The sequence below is a fragment of the Pyricularia oryzae genome, chromosome 1 (assembly GCF_000002495.2).
Source record: "Pyricularia oryzae 70-15 chromosome 1, whole genome shotgun sequence".
Taxonomy (NCBI): domain Eukaryota; kingdom Fungi; phylum Ascomycota; class Sordariomycetes; order Magnaporthales; family Pyriculariaceae; genus Pyricularia; species Pyricularia oryzae.
The window spans coordinates 3,415,257-3,430,931 of record NC_017844.1 but is presented as its reverse complement, the minus strand read 5'-3'; the positions used below and the strand labels follow the sequence as shown (position 1 = coordinate 3,430,931).

The following is a 15,675-nucleotide window of genomic DNA, read 5'->3' as shown; positions in this document are numbered from 1 at the left end:
CGGTTTCCAAGATACAGGCTTGTTTCCTGTCGACGGCACCAAAGTGCTCGCCAAACTGCGTGGCCACGCCACGGCAGCGAATACACCGCGATATCCGGACTCCCTTTCTACCGCTGAACGATTTTCACGGGCCAAATATGCGGCAAGCCGTATGGCGGCCAAGGCGCACCACTTTAGTTCAGATACCGTTGATGCTATCTCGGATTTACAAGCCGTTGCCAACGAGGCGATCATCCTACAGCAACGCGTTGCCCAAGAGCAGACGAATAAGCAAAAACGCCTTCAACGCGCTTCACGTTACAAAGTCAAAATGACGTTGAAGTCAAAAGACAAGCAGTTCCAGACCGCTAATACGTTAGAAGATATGCGGGTCGCTCACGAAGCCAAACAGGCGTTGATCGAGGAAACAGCCCTATACCAACAAGAAAAGTTCGTCAGAGATGCGTGGTATAGGGATAAGAATCAGGCTATTCAACGCTGGCGAGAAACAGAGGGCATGCCCAACGGGATTAAGATACAACAGAAGAGATATCTGGAGGACCTCGGCTTCACGCCGGAGAACGTTCCGGCGGTCAGGGAACGCCCTGGAAAAAGGAAGAAGACCGATTCACAGCCCTCACAGTCATGGTTCGTCGATAAAGGGCCAATTTCAGCTGGAAATACAAGTACCCAGATCAATATTACCGTGGATACCGACTCTGCCTGTTCTATCAGCATATGCGTATCACGATCCTCGCAATCAGCCTCACCTCCCGCCCCAAACAGGCCTTCCAAACCGTTCCCACGGTATATACCATTGGCTACACCCTCTCCCCGTCAACTTCAGGATACGAGACCGCTTGAAGACCGTTCCTCGCCGCCAATACCGGGTGGTAGAAAGGATGAGTTGGAAGTACCCGGGTCGCCTTGTGACCGCTTGAGCGACCGGAAAAGGGCGATTGAGCCAAAACTCCAGAAATAGATATCTACAGCGCAATTCACGGCTTCAATTTATCTGCAAATTCTAACCTTTTTCGTGGGTGTAGTGTTTACGAACGTGAATCGAACTTTCATGAGCTACTTTGTTAGCGATCTGCTAACAAATTTGCTGGCCCACGGTTTTTTCGAAAATCAAGGTTTTGTAACCCCCTCTTTGAGGGGGCCCACAACGAACAGCCCCCAAGTAGTTATAATCAAAAAGTCGATTTTATGAATTACGCCCTCCCATTTTGTTCCCATTTTGCTGACCGCCTATTTATTTATTTTTTTTTTTTGGCGACGAAGAACGCAATTGGTTTTAGCGTTTTATACAAATCAACAATTCGCCAAAAAGAAAAAAAAAAAAAAAAAAAATAGGCGAAAATTTGGCACTTTTTTTAATCCATTTTTTAGAGAATACATCTGTTTTGTCAGGGCTTCCCGGCTAGTAATGACGACCTTGGCTTTTTTTGGGTACCAAAAGCGGTTAGAGCCTTCGGGCTTTATCAGGTACTTGGGGAGTTTTGAACAACTAAGCAACAGCGAGAAGATCACACCCTTATTCAGTATCGGGTGGCCAACCCCATTGCAGAGTGGTGGAACCCGGCGTTTATCTGGCCATTGAATCATTCGTACCAGAAAAAAGTCACGCGTCCGCGTTTTACAATGTAGGTACTAGTAGAGAGAGTTTATAGATCGAGTTCTAGAACTACAAACAGGTATTACGAACCAATTGTTGTTATTGGGGTTTTTTATTTTTTATTTTTTAGGTTTGAGAACCAGGGAGTTGTGAGACAGGATCATGGGGATTACATTAATGCTTTCTGTTTTGGCCTGAATCAGTATCCAGGCAAGATGGTCAGTCAGACCAGCGTAGATAGTTACATCAATGAGACTATCCAACAAGTACACGGCGACAATATTGTTTTGTATGCTGGATAGTGAGTGCAAAGGTAAATATGGGTGAAAATCTGTATAAATTGGGAAGCAGATCGCACTTTCACTCGGACGGTTCCATCACCCCAAACACCATCTTCTATCGACAGAACACCCACACATATCCCACTATACACACTCCTACAAAATCTGCATTCCACTTTTTGTCAAGAAATAGACAAATAGATCACCATGCGCTTCACTACCATTGTGTCACTTTTCGCCACCATGGCATCTGTTAGCATGGCGCTGAGTGGTAAAGGAGGTACTTTTTTTTTCCCCCACCCTTTCATCAAACAAACATGCTCATACAGCAAATCTGGCTGGCAGGGCTCTTGCGACTTGGTGCTAATTACATGTTCATCTAGGTCCATGCAAGAACGATGGCGACTGTATAAGATGTTTGAACGGCAAGCCGTTGATCTGCGATCAACGTAAGCATTTTTTCGTCCACCCACCCACCCAACCGCCTTCCATTCCCTTTTACAGGAGATCCAAATTACTAAATGCGCGTCCATACAGCCGCGGATGGCTCTCCGTTCGTCTGTAAAGTAGCCGGCGGCGCCTGCCAGCCGCCCTAGAATCCGAGACATCACACAAGATTCTCCTACATGGAAGGCTTAGAGAGAAGAGGGTCGAGAATCGGGTCTGCGAACATTTAGTTCTAGAGGATAGAGTGCCGACAACCCCTTTTTTGGACGACTGCCCAAATTCCGTGTCTCTCCCATTTCTACCCGTTAGCCAGCGTTTCACTAGCATATATAGAGCATACAAGGCCTCAGATGTCTCCTGGGGCTTCCAATCTATTAGTATATTCTCGATTGAGCCGTAGTAGTGGCCTAAATAAACAATGTCCAGACGAACCAATGTTGATTCACGGATGAAAGCTACCTGAACGAGTTGTTACTCAGGCACGGTTCGTCTGCAAGAGACCTATGCAGCCTCATAAAACCAGACCCGAATATGAATTGGAGACCTGAGACCAAATTCCGGATCAAGTCGGCATGAATATTGGCATGAAAACATATAAATATATATGTAAATATACATATAACTCAAAGACTCTGTCCCTATCATCTATCAACCGCAAGGGCAGGCTCAACTCTCCACTGAGCAAGCACATGGACAATGTATCATACCCAGCACGGCAGCCCCTTGATCTCGATCTCCTCCTTTTTTTTCTTGTCAAACCGGAATCAGCAACAAAGTGCCGCATACGGCGACATGGCCGCATCCGACGGAGGCTAACAAGGAACGGCTTTTTTTTGCCTCCTTTCCAAGGAGCCGGAGACACGCAAACAGGTAATGAGCCGGCGGGAAACTCTACTACTAGTGCCGGAGAGCCTTTCGGTCAGTCATTCGTCCGGACAAGGGAATGTGGTGTTGTGGTGTGTGTTAGTCAACAAGACAAACAACAAGTGGGTTGCAGACTCCAACGCGTCAGACTCGTCATCCCAGAACAATGTGAAAGGGGAAAAGAAAAAGAAAAAGAAAAAAAAACCTGGCAGTTATTTTGTTTCTCGTCCGACTTTTTTTCTATTTTGTTTCTGTGATTTTCCTCCTTGTCCATCTTCAGTCGGAACTCAAAACAACTTCGGATGGCGGCCTGGTCAAAACAAAAACAAAAAGAATTGGCTCGAATTGGACGACGAAAATATCCCAGAAACTATCCTATATCTTTCTGTTTGACTCGAGCAGCAATCTAATTACTTGGTAGGCTATAACCAAGCAGCCAAGCCACTTGGTAATTCCTGCCATGATTATCTCTGGGGCATCTTTTATGGTTTGTTTGCGGATTTCGGCCACCGACATGCCATTACTCTGCTTACCGTATCATTATACCGTGGTACCTAAATTCCAAGGTAAACAAAATGTATACTATTGACGTCTTTTTTTTTTTCGGTGCGCAGTACTACTGCTGGGAATGAATCGACCTCGATCCATATCTGCGGAAAAGGCTTCGTCTGTACATTAATCTTGCGACCCTGGCTGCTTCCACAGCAGCAAAACCTAAATGAGCTGTTATCTCAAGCTCATCCCGTAGTCACGTCCGCAACATGGGAAAGCTCCCTTCATTTCAAGCTTTCAGGGGTCGCGAAAGAGCGTAAAAAAAAGAAAGACGATGCTGCACTCCAAAAAAAGACCCAATACCCTCGGTGCATAACTGGTCGAATCCTCATACTCAAAATCCCTCGGGAGTGAACGCGCGGCTACGTGTGTGGCGCGATGACAGGTCCTTGGTCGTCTGTGCCTACATGCGTTTCGTCCGACGAGATGGGACCAAAGAGCTCGGTTCGGCTCAACTCGATGCACATGTATCAAGTCACAAACACACACAGGGAGAGAGAGAGAGAGAGCTCTGGCTGGCTATCGGCCGGATCGTCTCCAGATTTTGTTTCTTTTTTTTTTCTTTCACGCCAAGGCCCTGAAGAAGGTCATGCGACGCGCACACAGAGCGTCACGTCATCCATTCTACCTCCTACACTCTATTATCTGTACCACGTAGATGCAGCTATTAATACCACGTACTACTCCGTACGTAGTCATTGATGAAAACATCAGATTGCCGCTTCAGCAAACTTTTTACCAATCTTTGGTTTTAGAGTTGGGAGGTTGAGGACTATTTATTCTAGTCTAGTCTAGTCTAGACTAGGGGGTATGTACTACTTGCTGTAAGCAGTACAAACTGGTGGGCTGTGGTACAATCTTTTTTGACCAATCAGCCTTGCACTGCCATGCTATGACTCTAGGCGCGAAAAGGGTATTTTCTTTCCAATTGTCTTCATACTCGGGATGTAGATTTGCTGTAATAGGAATTGCCTGAAGCGGTAAAAAATTTCACTTATAGTACACCCACCCACCATTGAACTGGACTACGTATGCGTACGTCTTGATTTGGTGGCTGTGGCGAGAGATTAAGGAACAATACCCTTGCACGAGAGGCGACCGGAACGGCCCATTACGTATTGACTTGGATGTATTTGGAGATCTGCCAACATGTATCCGTATTATTGCTAGGGGATCCCGAGTCTGGGTCACTTTGATGGCTGTCACCTGTGGGAAGGGGGGGGGCTCGTTGGAAAAAGAAAAGGCTACCAAGTGCACAAAGTTGGAGCAGGCAACAACCAACTGCCTCTCGTACGTCGTACTCCAACGTCTGGTGGGAGAACCTTCAAGCCGATCTGGGGGATCGACGTGGCTCTCAGATTTACAGCGTATACCCCTACAGCGAAGCTTCACACCATCCATCCCAAAGGACCTGGAAACGACGCCCCATTGGCCTGGCCCTCGACAGCTAGCTTTTTGGCGGGTTGACAATGCGGGGAAAGATGATGCCGATGTTTCATCGTCTCGATTATCGCATGTGAGCTTCTTTCTTTTCTCCTGCCGTTTCCTTTCTTGCATGGCAGCAAGAGGGAACGAGCGGCTGTGCCGCAGACATTCCAGAATCTGAGGTCAGTGCTCTTGAGCTGGTTTTGGAATACTAGTTAAATCAAGCATTTCCCCCTTTCCATACTCGGCACTGTTGTAGTGCCGTTGGATGACAATTGCGTGTTGGTTATTCGATCAAACTCAGGAACCGCACGAAAAGAAACAAAACAAAAAAGCACAAGAAAACGAAGCCAGAGCCAAAATGTTTGGAGGTTTGGTAGAAGTCCGCCCATTGCCCCTGGCCGGGTTCCTGCTGGGAGTCTATGTGGCGGCTTGGTTCATTCAGGCGGCCCTGATGGACTACCGAATCGCCAAAAGGGGCGGCGGCGGTGTCAAGGCGCCGAGGGTCGCCAGCAACATGATCACTGGTATGAGCTTCCCCTCTTTTTTTTTTCTTCTTCTTCCACTTCTTCTTTTTTTGTGCCGACTTTTGTCAAAGAAAACGCACATGACTGACGATTCTCCTCTCACATTCAACAGCCGGAATCTGGTTTTTCTGGGCAGGATGGCGGCAAATGCGAAACGATCTCCTGAGCCTCTATAACAGCGTCTATGACAAGCATGGCACTCCAGAGTCGCCAAACTGCGTCGAGATCACCCTCACGACCCCGGGGGTCCGCTTCATCCTGACGAGGGAGCCAGAGCACGTCAAGACCATCCTGACCAGCAAGTTCTCCGACTTTGGCAAGGGGTACCACTTCCACAAGATCTGGTCACCCTTCTTGGGAGACAGCATCTTCACCACCGACGGGCAGCTGTGGCACGACAGTCGGTCGCTGATCAGACCAATGTTCATCAAGGAAAAGGTCCGCGACCTCGACATCTTTGATCGCTGGACCAACGAGATGATCAACCTGCTGCCCCCTCCCGGCCAGTCTGTCGACATCGCCAACCTTCTCTACCGCATGACCCTCGATGTCACCACCGACTTTCTCCTCGGCGAGTCGGTCAACGCCCTGAGAGAGTGAGCATTATCCTCGTTGTTGGGGTTCTGGTCTGCCAGAGCTCCAATAAACAAAGAGAGAGAGAGAGAAAAGAAAAAAGCGCAAAAAGGCTGACAGAACGATTGCAGTGAGCACAACGAGTTTGCCTATTACTTTAACGAAATCCAGCGTATCCAGATGATGTTGACCATCTTGGTGTAAGTCAAATCGTCATGATGAACAAAGTGGACTGCTTGCGTTCACCAGGGTAGTGCTCACAACTCTTGACAAATTCCACAGACCCGCTGCTCCTTTCCTCCCCAGGCATAGGTACTACGCAGGAATCAAGTACATTGAGAAGTTCATGGCCCCATTCATCGAGCAGGCCCTGGCCCTGCCTCCCGACGAGCTCGAGAAGCTGTCCAAGACGGACAAGGACTTTACCTTCCTGCACAACATTGCACGCTACTCGCGCGACCGCAAGGTGATCCGCGACCAGATCATGGCGGTGCTGCTGGCCGGACGAGACACCACGGCGGCGACCCTGTCGTGGACCATCTACGAGCTCTGCAACAAGCCAGAGGTGGTCAAGCGGCTGAGGCAGGAGATCCTGCGGGTGGTGGGCCCGTTTGGCAACAAGCCGACCTATGAGAACCTCAAGGAGCTCAAGTACCTGACGCACATCATCAACGAGACGCTGCGCATCTACCCGGCCGTGCCGTACAACATCCGCGCCGCCCTTGAGGACTCGAGCCTGCCCAGCCCCGACGGGAAGCCGTCCATCGCCGTGCTCAAGGGCGACATTGTCGTCTACAGCGCCCTGTCCATGCAGCGTCGCAAAGACATCTACCCAGAGGTCTCCGAGACCTTTCCCGACCCGGCCGTCTACTGCCCCGAGCGGTGGGAGCACTGGACCCCCAAGCCGTGGACGTATGTGCCCTTCAACGGCGGGCCTAGGATCTGCGTCGGCCAGAACTTTGCCATGACCGAGATGGCTTATGTCTGTAAGTTTGCGAAAAAAAACCCCTCTGCACGTCATGTGATTGATCCCTTGTAGCAAGTTTTCGGCCGATGCTAACGAGTCATCATCATTTTAGTGGTCCTCATCTTCCAAAAGTTTGATAGGATCGAGTACTGCGGCGACTGGGATGCGCAGTACCACAAGGCCGAGATCGTTGGTGCTCCTGGACATGGTGTCCCCGTCACGTTGTACCCGGCTGTAGACGACCAAGTTAAAGAATGACCGGTTGCATATCGCTCTATTCAAGGTTGTCATAAAATCGAGGCTTTGTATTCGGGTGGATCCTGTGTTTTTATTTTATTTTGTTCTTAACACAAATAGCTGCAATTAATCAAAACGGTTCGACCATGAACTTGGTGGTGTGAATTAGCGTACGATCGTACCTGTCTAGATAAGATACAGATACGGTCCCACTTTATTTTCAGGAACCGACGGGTAAAGATGTTTGGGAAACAATTCCCCGCGCGAACTTGTACAACCAGATAATCTAACTGTTATATTATCACACGCCCAAAGTCACAACCATACAAAGCTTAAAAACCTAATTCAGGTCACCACTGACCGACCAATTTCTGTCCCCTTGTAAACACGTCACAAAAACCCTCCGAAACCACTGCCAGCAACCCGCGGACCCGACAAAGAAAGAAAGAAAGAAAAAAAAAAACCATGGCTTCGACCGGGAGTCCCCCCTCGCTGCCAAAGCCGCCGTCGCGCGCAGTGCAGATGGAGCTCCAGAACCGCATCTCGCTAGCTACGTCGCGCATGTCGTTTCTGCAAAAATACCGAAGCAAGCGGCCAGCAGCAGCACCTTGTACAGCCGGACCGACAAACGGGACTGCGACGACGGCGACGACGACAAAACCAGCTTCCTTCTCATCACTGGCCGGCAAGGGCAGACCAACAGCCGCCACAGCCGTAAACAACGACGACGACGAAGACGAACCGCCCCTGCGAGCGGTCGCAGACCCTAACACCGGCCTCGGCCACGTGCCCAAGGCGGCGACGGCGGCGGCGACGGCTGCGTCCCAAAAGGACGACAAGCTGCGGGCGCGGCTGGTCGGCAGGCAGCAGAAGGGCGGGGGCGGCAGCGACAAGGCCGCCGCGAAGCGGCAGCGGAACGACGACAACAGCAGCGAAGACGACGAGCCGGGCAGGAGCGGTTTGGGGCGATCCAAGAAGCAGAAGCGACAGCCGATACAACAGGGGCGGTCTGATGATCTACAAGATGACGCTGGCGGTGACGGCGGTGGTGCTTGCTCGCCGCGTGAGGAGATGCAGGGTCCCAGGCCTGCGGGTGCCGAGGCAGGTGTGCAGGATGACGCAAAAGGATTATCCGGCCGTGATGAGATCGGTTCAAACCCTCTCGATCCAGTCAAGCACACAAAGAAGAAGCAGAAGAAAAGCAAAAACAAAAAAAAAGTCATTGTTGAGTTGAATGCAACAGGTTCATCCCGTTATGTCCTCACAGACATCCCTACATTACAGACTGCCTGCGCGCGAGTGTACCTAACAGGCATTAGGGACGAATAGGACCTGTTGTGTGTGCAAAAGAGGTATTCCCAATGACGCATGACACGCCGAGCAACGGTAACAATTGGACAAGATGACGTAAAATCAACATTAATCTGGATTTATCGAAAACCTTTGTGCCGGCGGAAAAGGACGTTCTAACCAAACCGCCACTGTTGGTAGTTTGTAATCACTTTCACCATTTACAGTTTACGTCCGCACTAGGTACTTTTTGACCGTAAGATGGGTGAATCTACACAAACAACACATAGTATAGGTAGGCAGGTAGTCAGGTACTTTGGCATCTCCATCTGTATTAGTACTGAAGGCGGCTGCTTGATGCAAACGCCCGCGGAAAATCCTATCCAGTACACGACTTTTCCAACAAATTGCCACCACTCCTTTGCCTGATCTGTAAATTGGATCGTCCGGATAGAATCAACGCCTCAACTCAGACATAACGTGAAATGATCCAGAGAGATACCCAATCGCAGAGATATCAAATAAATGACTGAGAAACAAAATTACGGATGCCGTGTGGCATCCTTGTGAGGCCCACGGCCTGAAATTTGACATGTTACATGTTCGTAAAAAGTAAAATATGCGAGCAAAGGACAGAAAAAGGGATGGAAATAATACATTTAGGTTGGTGTATATAATAATAGAGATAGTGATCATACGGTGTAGTTATTTGGAAAGAGGCAAATAGTAAAGGCTCGCTGGTTAACCCCCAGTGAGAAACGTAGAAAATAAAATGATGTCATGTGCAGAATCATGACCAAAGAATTCCTTGATCGATCGCGCAGGGACGCAGCAAAAATGCTTGCAAATTGCCTGCCTGCCTTCGAGGTCCGATAACGACAAGGTTATAGTCGCCTACTAAGCCCAGCGATCCATCTGGCTCTTTTGTCACTGCAGTCGCTTGCGCTTCCTGTCATCGTCGCCCCTGGGGTCATCCATGTCCTCGTGGGGAGACTCGGCGGTATCGGTCGGGTTAAGTATGTGGGCCATGCTTCCCCTCCTCGTCGGTGGTGCTGAGCTGTCTTTGACCGTCAGACCCCCGCTTCTACCACTGCTGGCCGAGTTCCAAGTCCAGCTTGTCAAAGTATCAAGGCCGCTGCCTCCATTGGAAAAAGGTGGAGGTGGTGGTGTCTCTGGCCTAGAGTGTGACTGCGGTGTCGCATTTTGTATCGAGTATGTGGAAAATGAGTCCCTGATACGTTGGTCGTCGGTAGGCACTGAGCGGTTAGGTGATGAAGGCCACTGAGTCGAGGGCGGTCCAGAAGGTGGACCAGACGCAGACGGGGACGCTTGGGGAACGGGCCAACCGTGACCGCGTATATCTGCCGACGTGTGTCGTCGAGCTAAGCTACTTGGCGGAAGCTCGACATTTGCCAAGGGATGCTGAGGATGCTGCTGGGGTGCAGGGGGCGGCGGGGGCTGTGGTCGCAATGTGGATGGCGATGACTGAGAGGGTGTGCCACCACCGATGGATCCGTATGGGCGCCGAGTGTTGAGAGACAAGTTTGACGGGACCTGGGGTCGATAGTAGTTTGATGGTCGGTGCGGTGGCACGGTCAAATTCGCACGGCGCGGATCGTCCTGGGGCATCTGTCTAGGGGAGACTGGCGCGTTTTCCAGCTGTGAGAAGTAATGCCGGCCGCTTGAAAGTGGCTGATCGTGCGGTTCCTCCAAGGTACGGATCATCTCTGCCTGCCGCTGCAGGCTTCCTTGCAAAGCAATGACTGGGGGTCACCGCGGTTAGCGTCACTATTTTCAGAAGTTGAAAGACATGACGGGGTTGGTCTGTATCATACCATCTCGGTGTGTCGGGTTGTCAGGGTTAGGAACCAAAGTCAAGACTGTGCGGGCCAACTCTTGATTCAGCTGTAATAACCGGCCCATGGTGTCCATGGCGGCTTGTTGCTTGATGTGCATGTAGTGTGAGCTTTCTTCGCTACGCTGCAGCCGCATAGACAAGTCATAGAGCGCATTCTCCATGTTGGCGATTCGTGGGTCGGTCCCATCCTGAATTGGCATTGGTTCAGCTGGGGTGCCGGGTTGAGGAGGGGTTGGCCGCTGGTTGTACTCCTTGTGCACAAGGGCGTGGCGTGAGGCACGGCGCTTGATCTCTCGCAAGCCAATGATGTCTCCCCTCTTGAAGTTGTTGTTTCCATGCTTGAATTCCCACAGCGTCGAATCCGACCCGTTGTGGAAGACGTCGCTGACTGTAAGGGCTTCTTAGTCAATGGATGTGATGAAGAATGCAGATGCGACGCCTGCCAAGGGTGGCTCGAGCTTACCTTTATGAAAGCCGTACATATTCAACTGTCTGACAAACGACGAGATATTTGTATGTTTAAAATATTGGCTGCGTGGCGCTTCAGCATTGGTACGTCTTGCCGAAGATGGTTTTGCTATACATACGCTAGGACTTTGGAAAAATCATTTGAGGGCGACATGAGAAAGCTCTCCTGGGATGGCGACCATGAGATAAGGTGTTGGATGTTGGGATCTTCCAGCATACTGCGTGTATGGTTAGTATCGGCTGCTAAAAGCCCAACAGCGCACATCAAAGTGTTGTCTGCCTAGCCGCAAAGACTCACTTGTAAAGTTTGTGTATGAAGGCAGTCTGGACAATCTTAGGTTGGTGTACTGCAGCCGCAGCAGCTGCGGGGGCCGGCATCGCCACCGGATTCGTGGTTTGTTGTTGCTCGGCCTTTGGGGTACTGCTTCTATGTTCCCCAGCACCAAGTTTCGCCCCGCTGCTCGCAGTGAGGCCATTGCGCTCGCTTTCGGGGCTCCTGTTCGCCGACTGGGGAGCGGAGGCGCTCGTCGGAGTCGATATGTCCATCGGGTCGCCGGGGGATGGGGCAGACATTTGAATCGTGGGGGTGAGAATCGGTATGGTTCGGGTCTGGATGTTGTCGCTTTCGCTGCTTCGCATGTTTACCAGGTGATGGCTTCGATGCGCTGTTTGGATGGCGGTAGCCATTTGGGCTGTGAGACGTACAACAAAGGTCCACGTCAGTACGGGTCGAGGATTGTTTGTCGTCAAGGCTCAAGTGTGAAAGGGACTAGGATGCTTGCGCCGTGCCGTGGGGAGTGAAGGCTAAAAGGGGGATCACCAGCTTGCTGCTGGGCGAGCAGGTACGTGACTTTAGGGCAGATAGATAGGTATTCGTTCGAGAGGGGCTGTAGACGAACCTCAGTGCAACATGAACCGACTTAATTCGAGAGCGACAGAAGAGGGATTATTTGTCGGCGAAGGCCGAGTCTCTATTCCCACTACAGCGTCCCGATTTCCCCCTATATTTCTGGTGCTGCCGGTTCCCGTGTCCTGCGAGCTAAAGGTCCGTCCTTTGGCCGAATGCTAATCCTCCAATGGCGGGTCAGCTTCGCCGGGTCGAGTCTCATGCAACAGACGAGCGGACGGGAAGGAAGCCGAGTCGCAGGGCCTCGGGTTTGAACGGCGCTGCACGAGATGAAGTCGAGATGTGTTTGGGCGAACAGACAAGATGGCCAGGTAGGTAGGAGGCAAGGCAATAGGTGAGGTAGATAGGTGGGTGAACAGGTACAGAAAAGGTAGATCGATCTGAGGGGGCTTAACCACGGGTAGCCATGTTGGTGAAATACAATAGGTAGAGGTATGGATGGGCGAAACTAGGTCTAGGGTGACAACTGACAGCGACAGAGCTAACCAAGGCGGCTAGCGCCTGCTGACATGGAAGGTATCGACTTTGTTGTGTGGGCGCTCTCGCCGAAACACCAGTCCCGACTAGCCAGAGTGCGGAGGCTTTCTGGTGGCGCAAAGGTGCAGCAGCGTTTTGAGGGGCTTGACCCGAGGATTTAGGTTAGGGCCGTGGAATCTCGACGAGACCCGGCTCAATGCTTGCTTTTTCTCTGCAGGGCAGATGCTGGGGGGGGGGGGGTGCAAAGCTAGGACTCTGTTTGGTCTGGCCCGACCTAGCAATCCACGAACCTGGTCGTTTGTTCGTTAGGTTATTAGCCGCAACCCTGACCAAGATGCGCTCGCTCGTTGGCGCTAGTCTGCGATTGAGGTAGAGTCGTAAAAGTAGTAGCTGTAGAATGTGGTAGCGTTCGACTATCCACGTCCTGCAATCCAAGAAGCTGATGAATCGTCCAAAAAAGGAGTGTTGTGGCTGCAATCTTTTTCTTTCTTTCTTCTTCTTCTTTATTACAAGGTGCTTTTGATTCGAATGGCGGCTTGCAAGGCTGATTGGTAAAGCTCCAGCTGCGTGTGCTCAGACGGATAATGGATGGATGGATGGATGTATGTTGTTGTGGGTCGACAGAAGTGCAAAGTCTTTGTTGGCGGAAGTTAATCGTCGCATGAGAAACAGCAACCCTAAGTAGTAACACCCGACGGGACTGCGCGAACGGCAGGAGGATCTTGAAAATTTTCAAAATGATCCAACCGTCGCGGGCGTGGGAGGGGAAAATAATGGCAGTCAGACAGACAACCAGACAGGTAGAGAGACAGACGGGCAAGAACGGACAGGGCTTGCAATTCTTGGCCTGCTGCATTGGCTAGCTCAGGTCCGCATACGGTACCGAGTCTCTTGGACGACTCTGCTGCGTATTCAGCTTCGCCGGGTCCGTTTATTCAATTTTATTTCATTACAGTGCAACGGAATATTACTTCGTAGTCCCTTTTTTCCTTCCTTTACCAGACTCGTTCTCCATCGTTCCCCCTGGTTTCTGAATCGTGGATTGAACCTCAGGGAAATCGTCCTGAATCTGTCGCAAGGGTTCTCCGCCGTCTGTGGAGCCCTGAACGTCGAGCATTTTGGACAGCCCGCTTTAAGCACCACACACCCATGGCGGCACCACCTCGAAATGCCTGCCCGTTCAGCTTGCACTGTGACGGCCCTGCGGGGTGGGGGTTGATTGAGGTGGTCCGCGCACCACTGTCCTCGGCAAGGACCGGTGGAGGGTTCCATTTTCGTCCTCGACAGTGTTTGAGCTGGAAAATGGAGCCAGCGAAAGAAAAGGAAAAGGGAAGATAAAGTGTCTGTGTGTACATGGTATACGGCATAGAATGTACATACCTAGGTAGGTAGGTACGCATGCATGTTATCTGGTGTCAATTTGTCTAGACCTATCTAGTACGTCAGATTGCCCGACAGCGTGGAGTTGCTTTGATTATTTACCAAAGTATTTTTTTTCTACCTACGTAGTAGATTTAGTTTCCAGAAGAGCCACTGACCAAGTTTGTGGTTGGGTCTTTCTTCCATTGTTCCCGTCGTTAGTCAATCTGTGATTGATTCGAGAACGTAGGTAAGGTGTGTAAGTTTAAGTTGTTTTGACTTCCGTGGCAATTAGGCCCGACTACCCTACCTCAGCTCAAAGGCACGTACTGTATCTACCCGAGGTAACCCGTCCTCAAGTGGCTAGATGCATTACTGTCCTACTTACCTTACCTACGTTACGTCGTAGCATCCCACTTCCCTAAATTGAAACAGATTTATCGATTTCAAAAGGGGCCGATGTGCGAAAAAGATGAAGCCCGCCCAGTTTGATTATCTCGAAAACCCAGATCGCCAACCCGCATCCGAACTGCACCGCATGGAAGAATCTTGACTGTGTTCCTCCTTCGGGGTTTGGCTTGCTCATAGTTACCCCTTGCGTGCGATTGCATCGTGCTGGTCAAGTCGTTGGCGTTTTCTTCTGCACGTTCAGTCGCTTTCAGATGAGGCCTCTGGCGTTTTGAGCACGGACAGGCAACCGGCCTGAAGCCCCCTCTCCAACCAACCAGGAATCGCACCAGGGGTAAAGACCAGACACGGCTCCCGGCTGCTGCGTTTGAACTTTCTTTTTCTTCTTGCTGGTCGAAAGAAATCTCCGTCAGCTTCGCCTCGAATAAAAAAAAAACAATAATGAAAAACGGGATGTGCGTGTTTTGTGTTCGCCCGACGTTTCGATTGTGCGGATAATTCGTGTTCTGTACCTTCTGGAAATGAACTGGTTGGATTGGATTCCTTTATTTTGGGCTGTTCATTTTGGAGCAGCCAAACAGCCTGCAACTAGGTCTAGGCGGTACCTTGGGTACCTTAGTCTAGAACTAGGTCTAAACAGAAAAAAGTTCAGGTCGGCGCTTTTGGCGGCAAGGAAGTGTCGACACAGGTTCGGCAAGCGGTTCTGGAAACAAAGAACGTGCATCCATCAAATCGGTGGTCGGGCTTCGTGTTGATCATTGCCTAGGTATGGTGTCAGCTGCCATTGATGAATGCTTACAGTAGTCTGGTAATTTACCCGTAAAATATTTCGTAAGTACCTACCTAGCCCTCAGTAGTTTTATGTTTCAATCGTGATAGAGAGGTTGAGTATGATTCCGCCCCGCCCCGCCCGGTGGTACCTAGGTAGGTACCTATCTACCACGGTACGCATTCGGAACATCCGGTGTTTGGTTCCTGGCGCCAAAAATGGGCAAGGCTAGGGAATTATCGTTGAAAACCGACAATTGGGCTCCCTACTTCTGCTTCTCGTTGGGACACGCTTGACCGAATTTTGTCTGGTGCAATCATCAGATCTTTAGTTAGTGTCTCCCTAGGCGGGAGATTTTCACGGACTATTCGGGCATGTAATATTTGGATGTACTTTTTTGTTATGACTGGATTGGGTATATCTTGTTTGTCACAAATCCTCGCAACGAAACGGGCATGCAATCGGTCGCGATGATCTCCTGTAGAAACCGGAGCATTGCAGAGCGCCACCAACAACGCACCAACAAGATATAAATGGAAACGCGGACAGGAAAAAAAAAGGATAAAACAAAAACAAAAACAAAAAATAACGCCTTGCGTACATTCAGATCTATTCTGACGATTGCCGATCGACCTTCGCTTCGTCATCTCTTCCATGCAGTAGCATGCA

The 15,675-nt window shown here is 50.4% G+C and overlaps 5 protein-coding genes across 6 annotated transcripts; 3 read left to right on the top strand and 2 right to left on the bottom strand.

Moving 5' to 3' along the window:
- Positions 1-2,121: 2,121 nt before the first annotated feature.
- On the top strand, positions 2,122-2,474 carry MGG_16229 (uncharacterized protein; the record flags this gene model as incomplete). The annotated part of the gene is made up of 3 exons (XM_003709674.1): positions 2,122-2,158; positions 2,262-2,327; positions 2,416-2,474. The coding sequence occupies 3 exons, from the start codon at positions 2,122-2,124 to the stop codon at positions 2,472-2,474; spliced, it is 162 nt and encodes a 53-aa protein (XP_003709722.1).
- Positions 2,475-5,527: 3,053 nt separating this feature from the next.
- MGG_06973 (cytochrome P450 52A1) lies at positions 5,528-7,491 on the top strand (the record flags this gene model as incomplete). Its single annotated transcript, XM_003709673.1, has 5 exons — positions 5,528-5,693; positions 5,806-6,289; positions 6,398-6,466; positions 6,549-7,252; positions 7,346-7,491. The coding sequence occupies 5 exons, from the start codon at positions 5,528-5,530 to the stop codon at positions 7,489-7,491; spliced, it is 1,569 nt and encodes a 522-aa protein (XP_003709721.1).
- Positions 7,492-7,935: 444 nt separating this feature from the next.
- On the top strand, positions 7,936-8,789 carry MGG_06972 (uncharacterized protein; the record flags this gene model as incomplete). The annotated part of the gene is made up of 2 exons (XM_003709672.1): positions 7,936-8,575; positions 8,755-8,789. 2 exons carry the CDS (start codon positions 7,936-7,938, stop codon positions 8,787-8,789), a joined length of 675 nt encoding a protein of 224 aa, XP_003709720.1.
- A 278-nt stretch (positions 8,790-9,067) lies between these two features.
- Positions 9,068-13,313, bottom strand: MGG_06971 (flocculation suppression protein). Its single transcript, XM_003709671.1, has 6 exons — positions 11,986-13,313; positions 11,385-11,778; positions 11,206-11,304; positions 11,082-11,149; positions 10,596-11,006; positions 9,068-10,523 (listed from the first exon to the last, which is right to left on the bottom strand). Exons 2-6 carry the CDS (start codon positions 11,771-11,773, stop codon positions 9,688-9,690), a joined length of 1,803 nt encoding a protein of 600 aa, XP_003709719.1. The 5' UTR covers positions 11,774-11,778; positions 11,986-13,313; the 3' UTR covers positions 9,068-9,687.
- A 4-nt stretch (positions 13,314-13,317) lies between these two features.
- MGG_16228 lies at positions 13,318-15,189 on the bottom strand. Of its 2 annotated transcripts, XM_003709670.1 has the most exons (4): positions 15,081-15,189; positions 14,750-14,999; positions 13,618-14,626; positions 13,318-13,562 (listed from the first exon to the last, which is right to left on the bottom strand). In XM_003709670.1, the coding sequence occupies exons 3-4, from the start codon at positions 13,868-13,870 to the stop codon at positions 13,438-13,440; spliced, it is 378 nt and encodes a 125-aa protein (XP_003709718.1). In that variant the 5' UTR covers positions 13,871-14,626; positions 14,750-14,999; positions 15,081-15,189; the 3' UTR covers positions 13,318-13,437. The 2 variants fall into 2 exon arrangements, with proteins under 2 accessions (XP_003709718.1, XP_003709717.1); XM_003709669.1 differs by lacking the exon at positions 15,081-15,189 and having other exon boundaries at positions 14,750-15,057.
- Between the last annotated feature and the right edge of the window lie 486 nt (positions 15,190-15,675).

What these genes read in the sequence shown, in the direction of transcription:
- MGG_06971 (XM_003709671.1), bottom strand. Translation starts at nt 11,773, where the DNA reads ATGGCTACCGCCATCCAAACAGCGCATCGAAGCCATCACCTGGTAAAC. An exon ending in GATTTTTCCAAAGTCCTAGC is followed by an intron (nt 11,150 to 11,205) that starts GTATGTATAGCA and finishes AGCGCCACGCAG; the next exon opens with CCAATATTTTAAACATACAA. An exon ending in CAACCCGACACACCGAGATG is followed by an intron (nt 10,524 to 10,595) that starts GTATGATACAGA and finishes GGTGACCCCCAG; the next exon opens with TCATTGCTTTGCAAGGAAGC.
- MGG_16228 (XM_003709670.1), bottom strand. Translation starts at nt 13,870, where the DNA reads ATGCGTACCTACCTACCTAGGTATGTACATTCTATGCCGTATACCATG. An exon ending in TCGAGGTGGTGCCGCCATGG is followed by an intron (nt 13,563 to 13,617) that starts GTGTGTGGTGCT and finishes AGGGCTCCACAG; the next exon opens with ACGGCGGAGAACCCTTGCGA.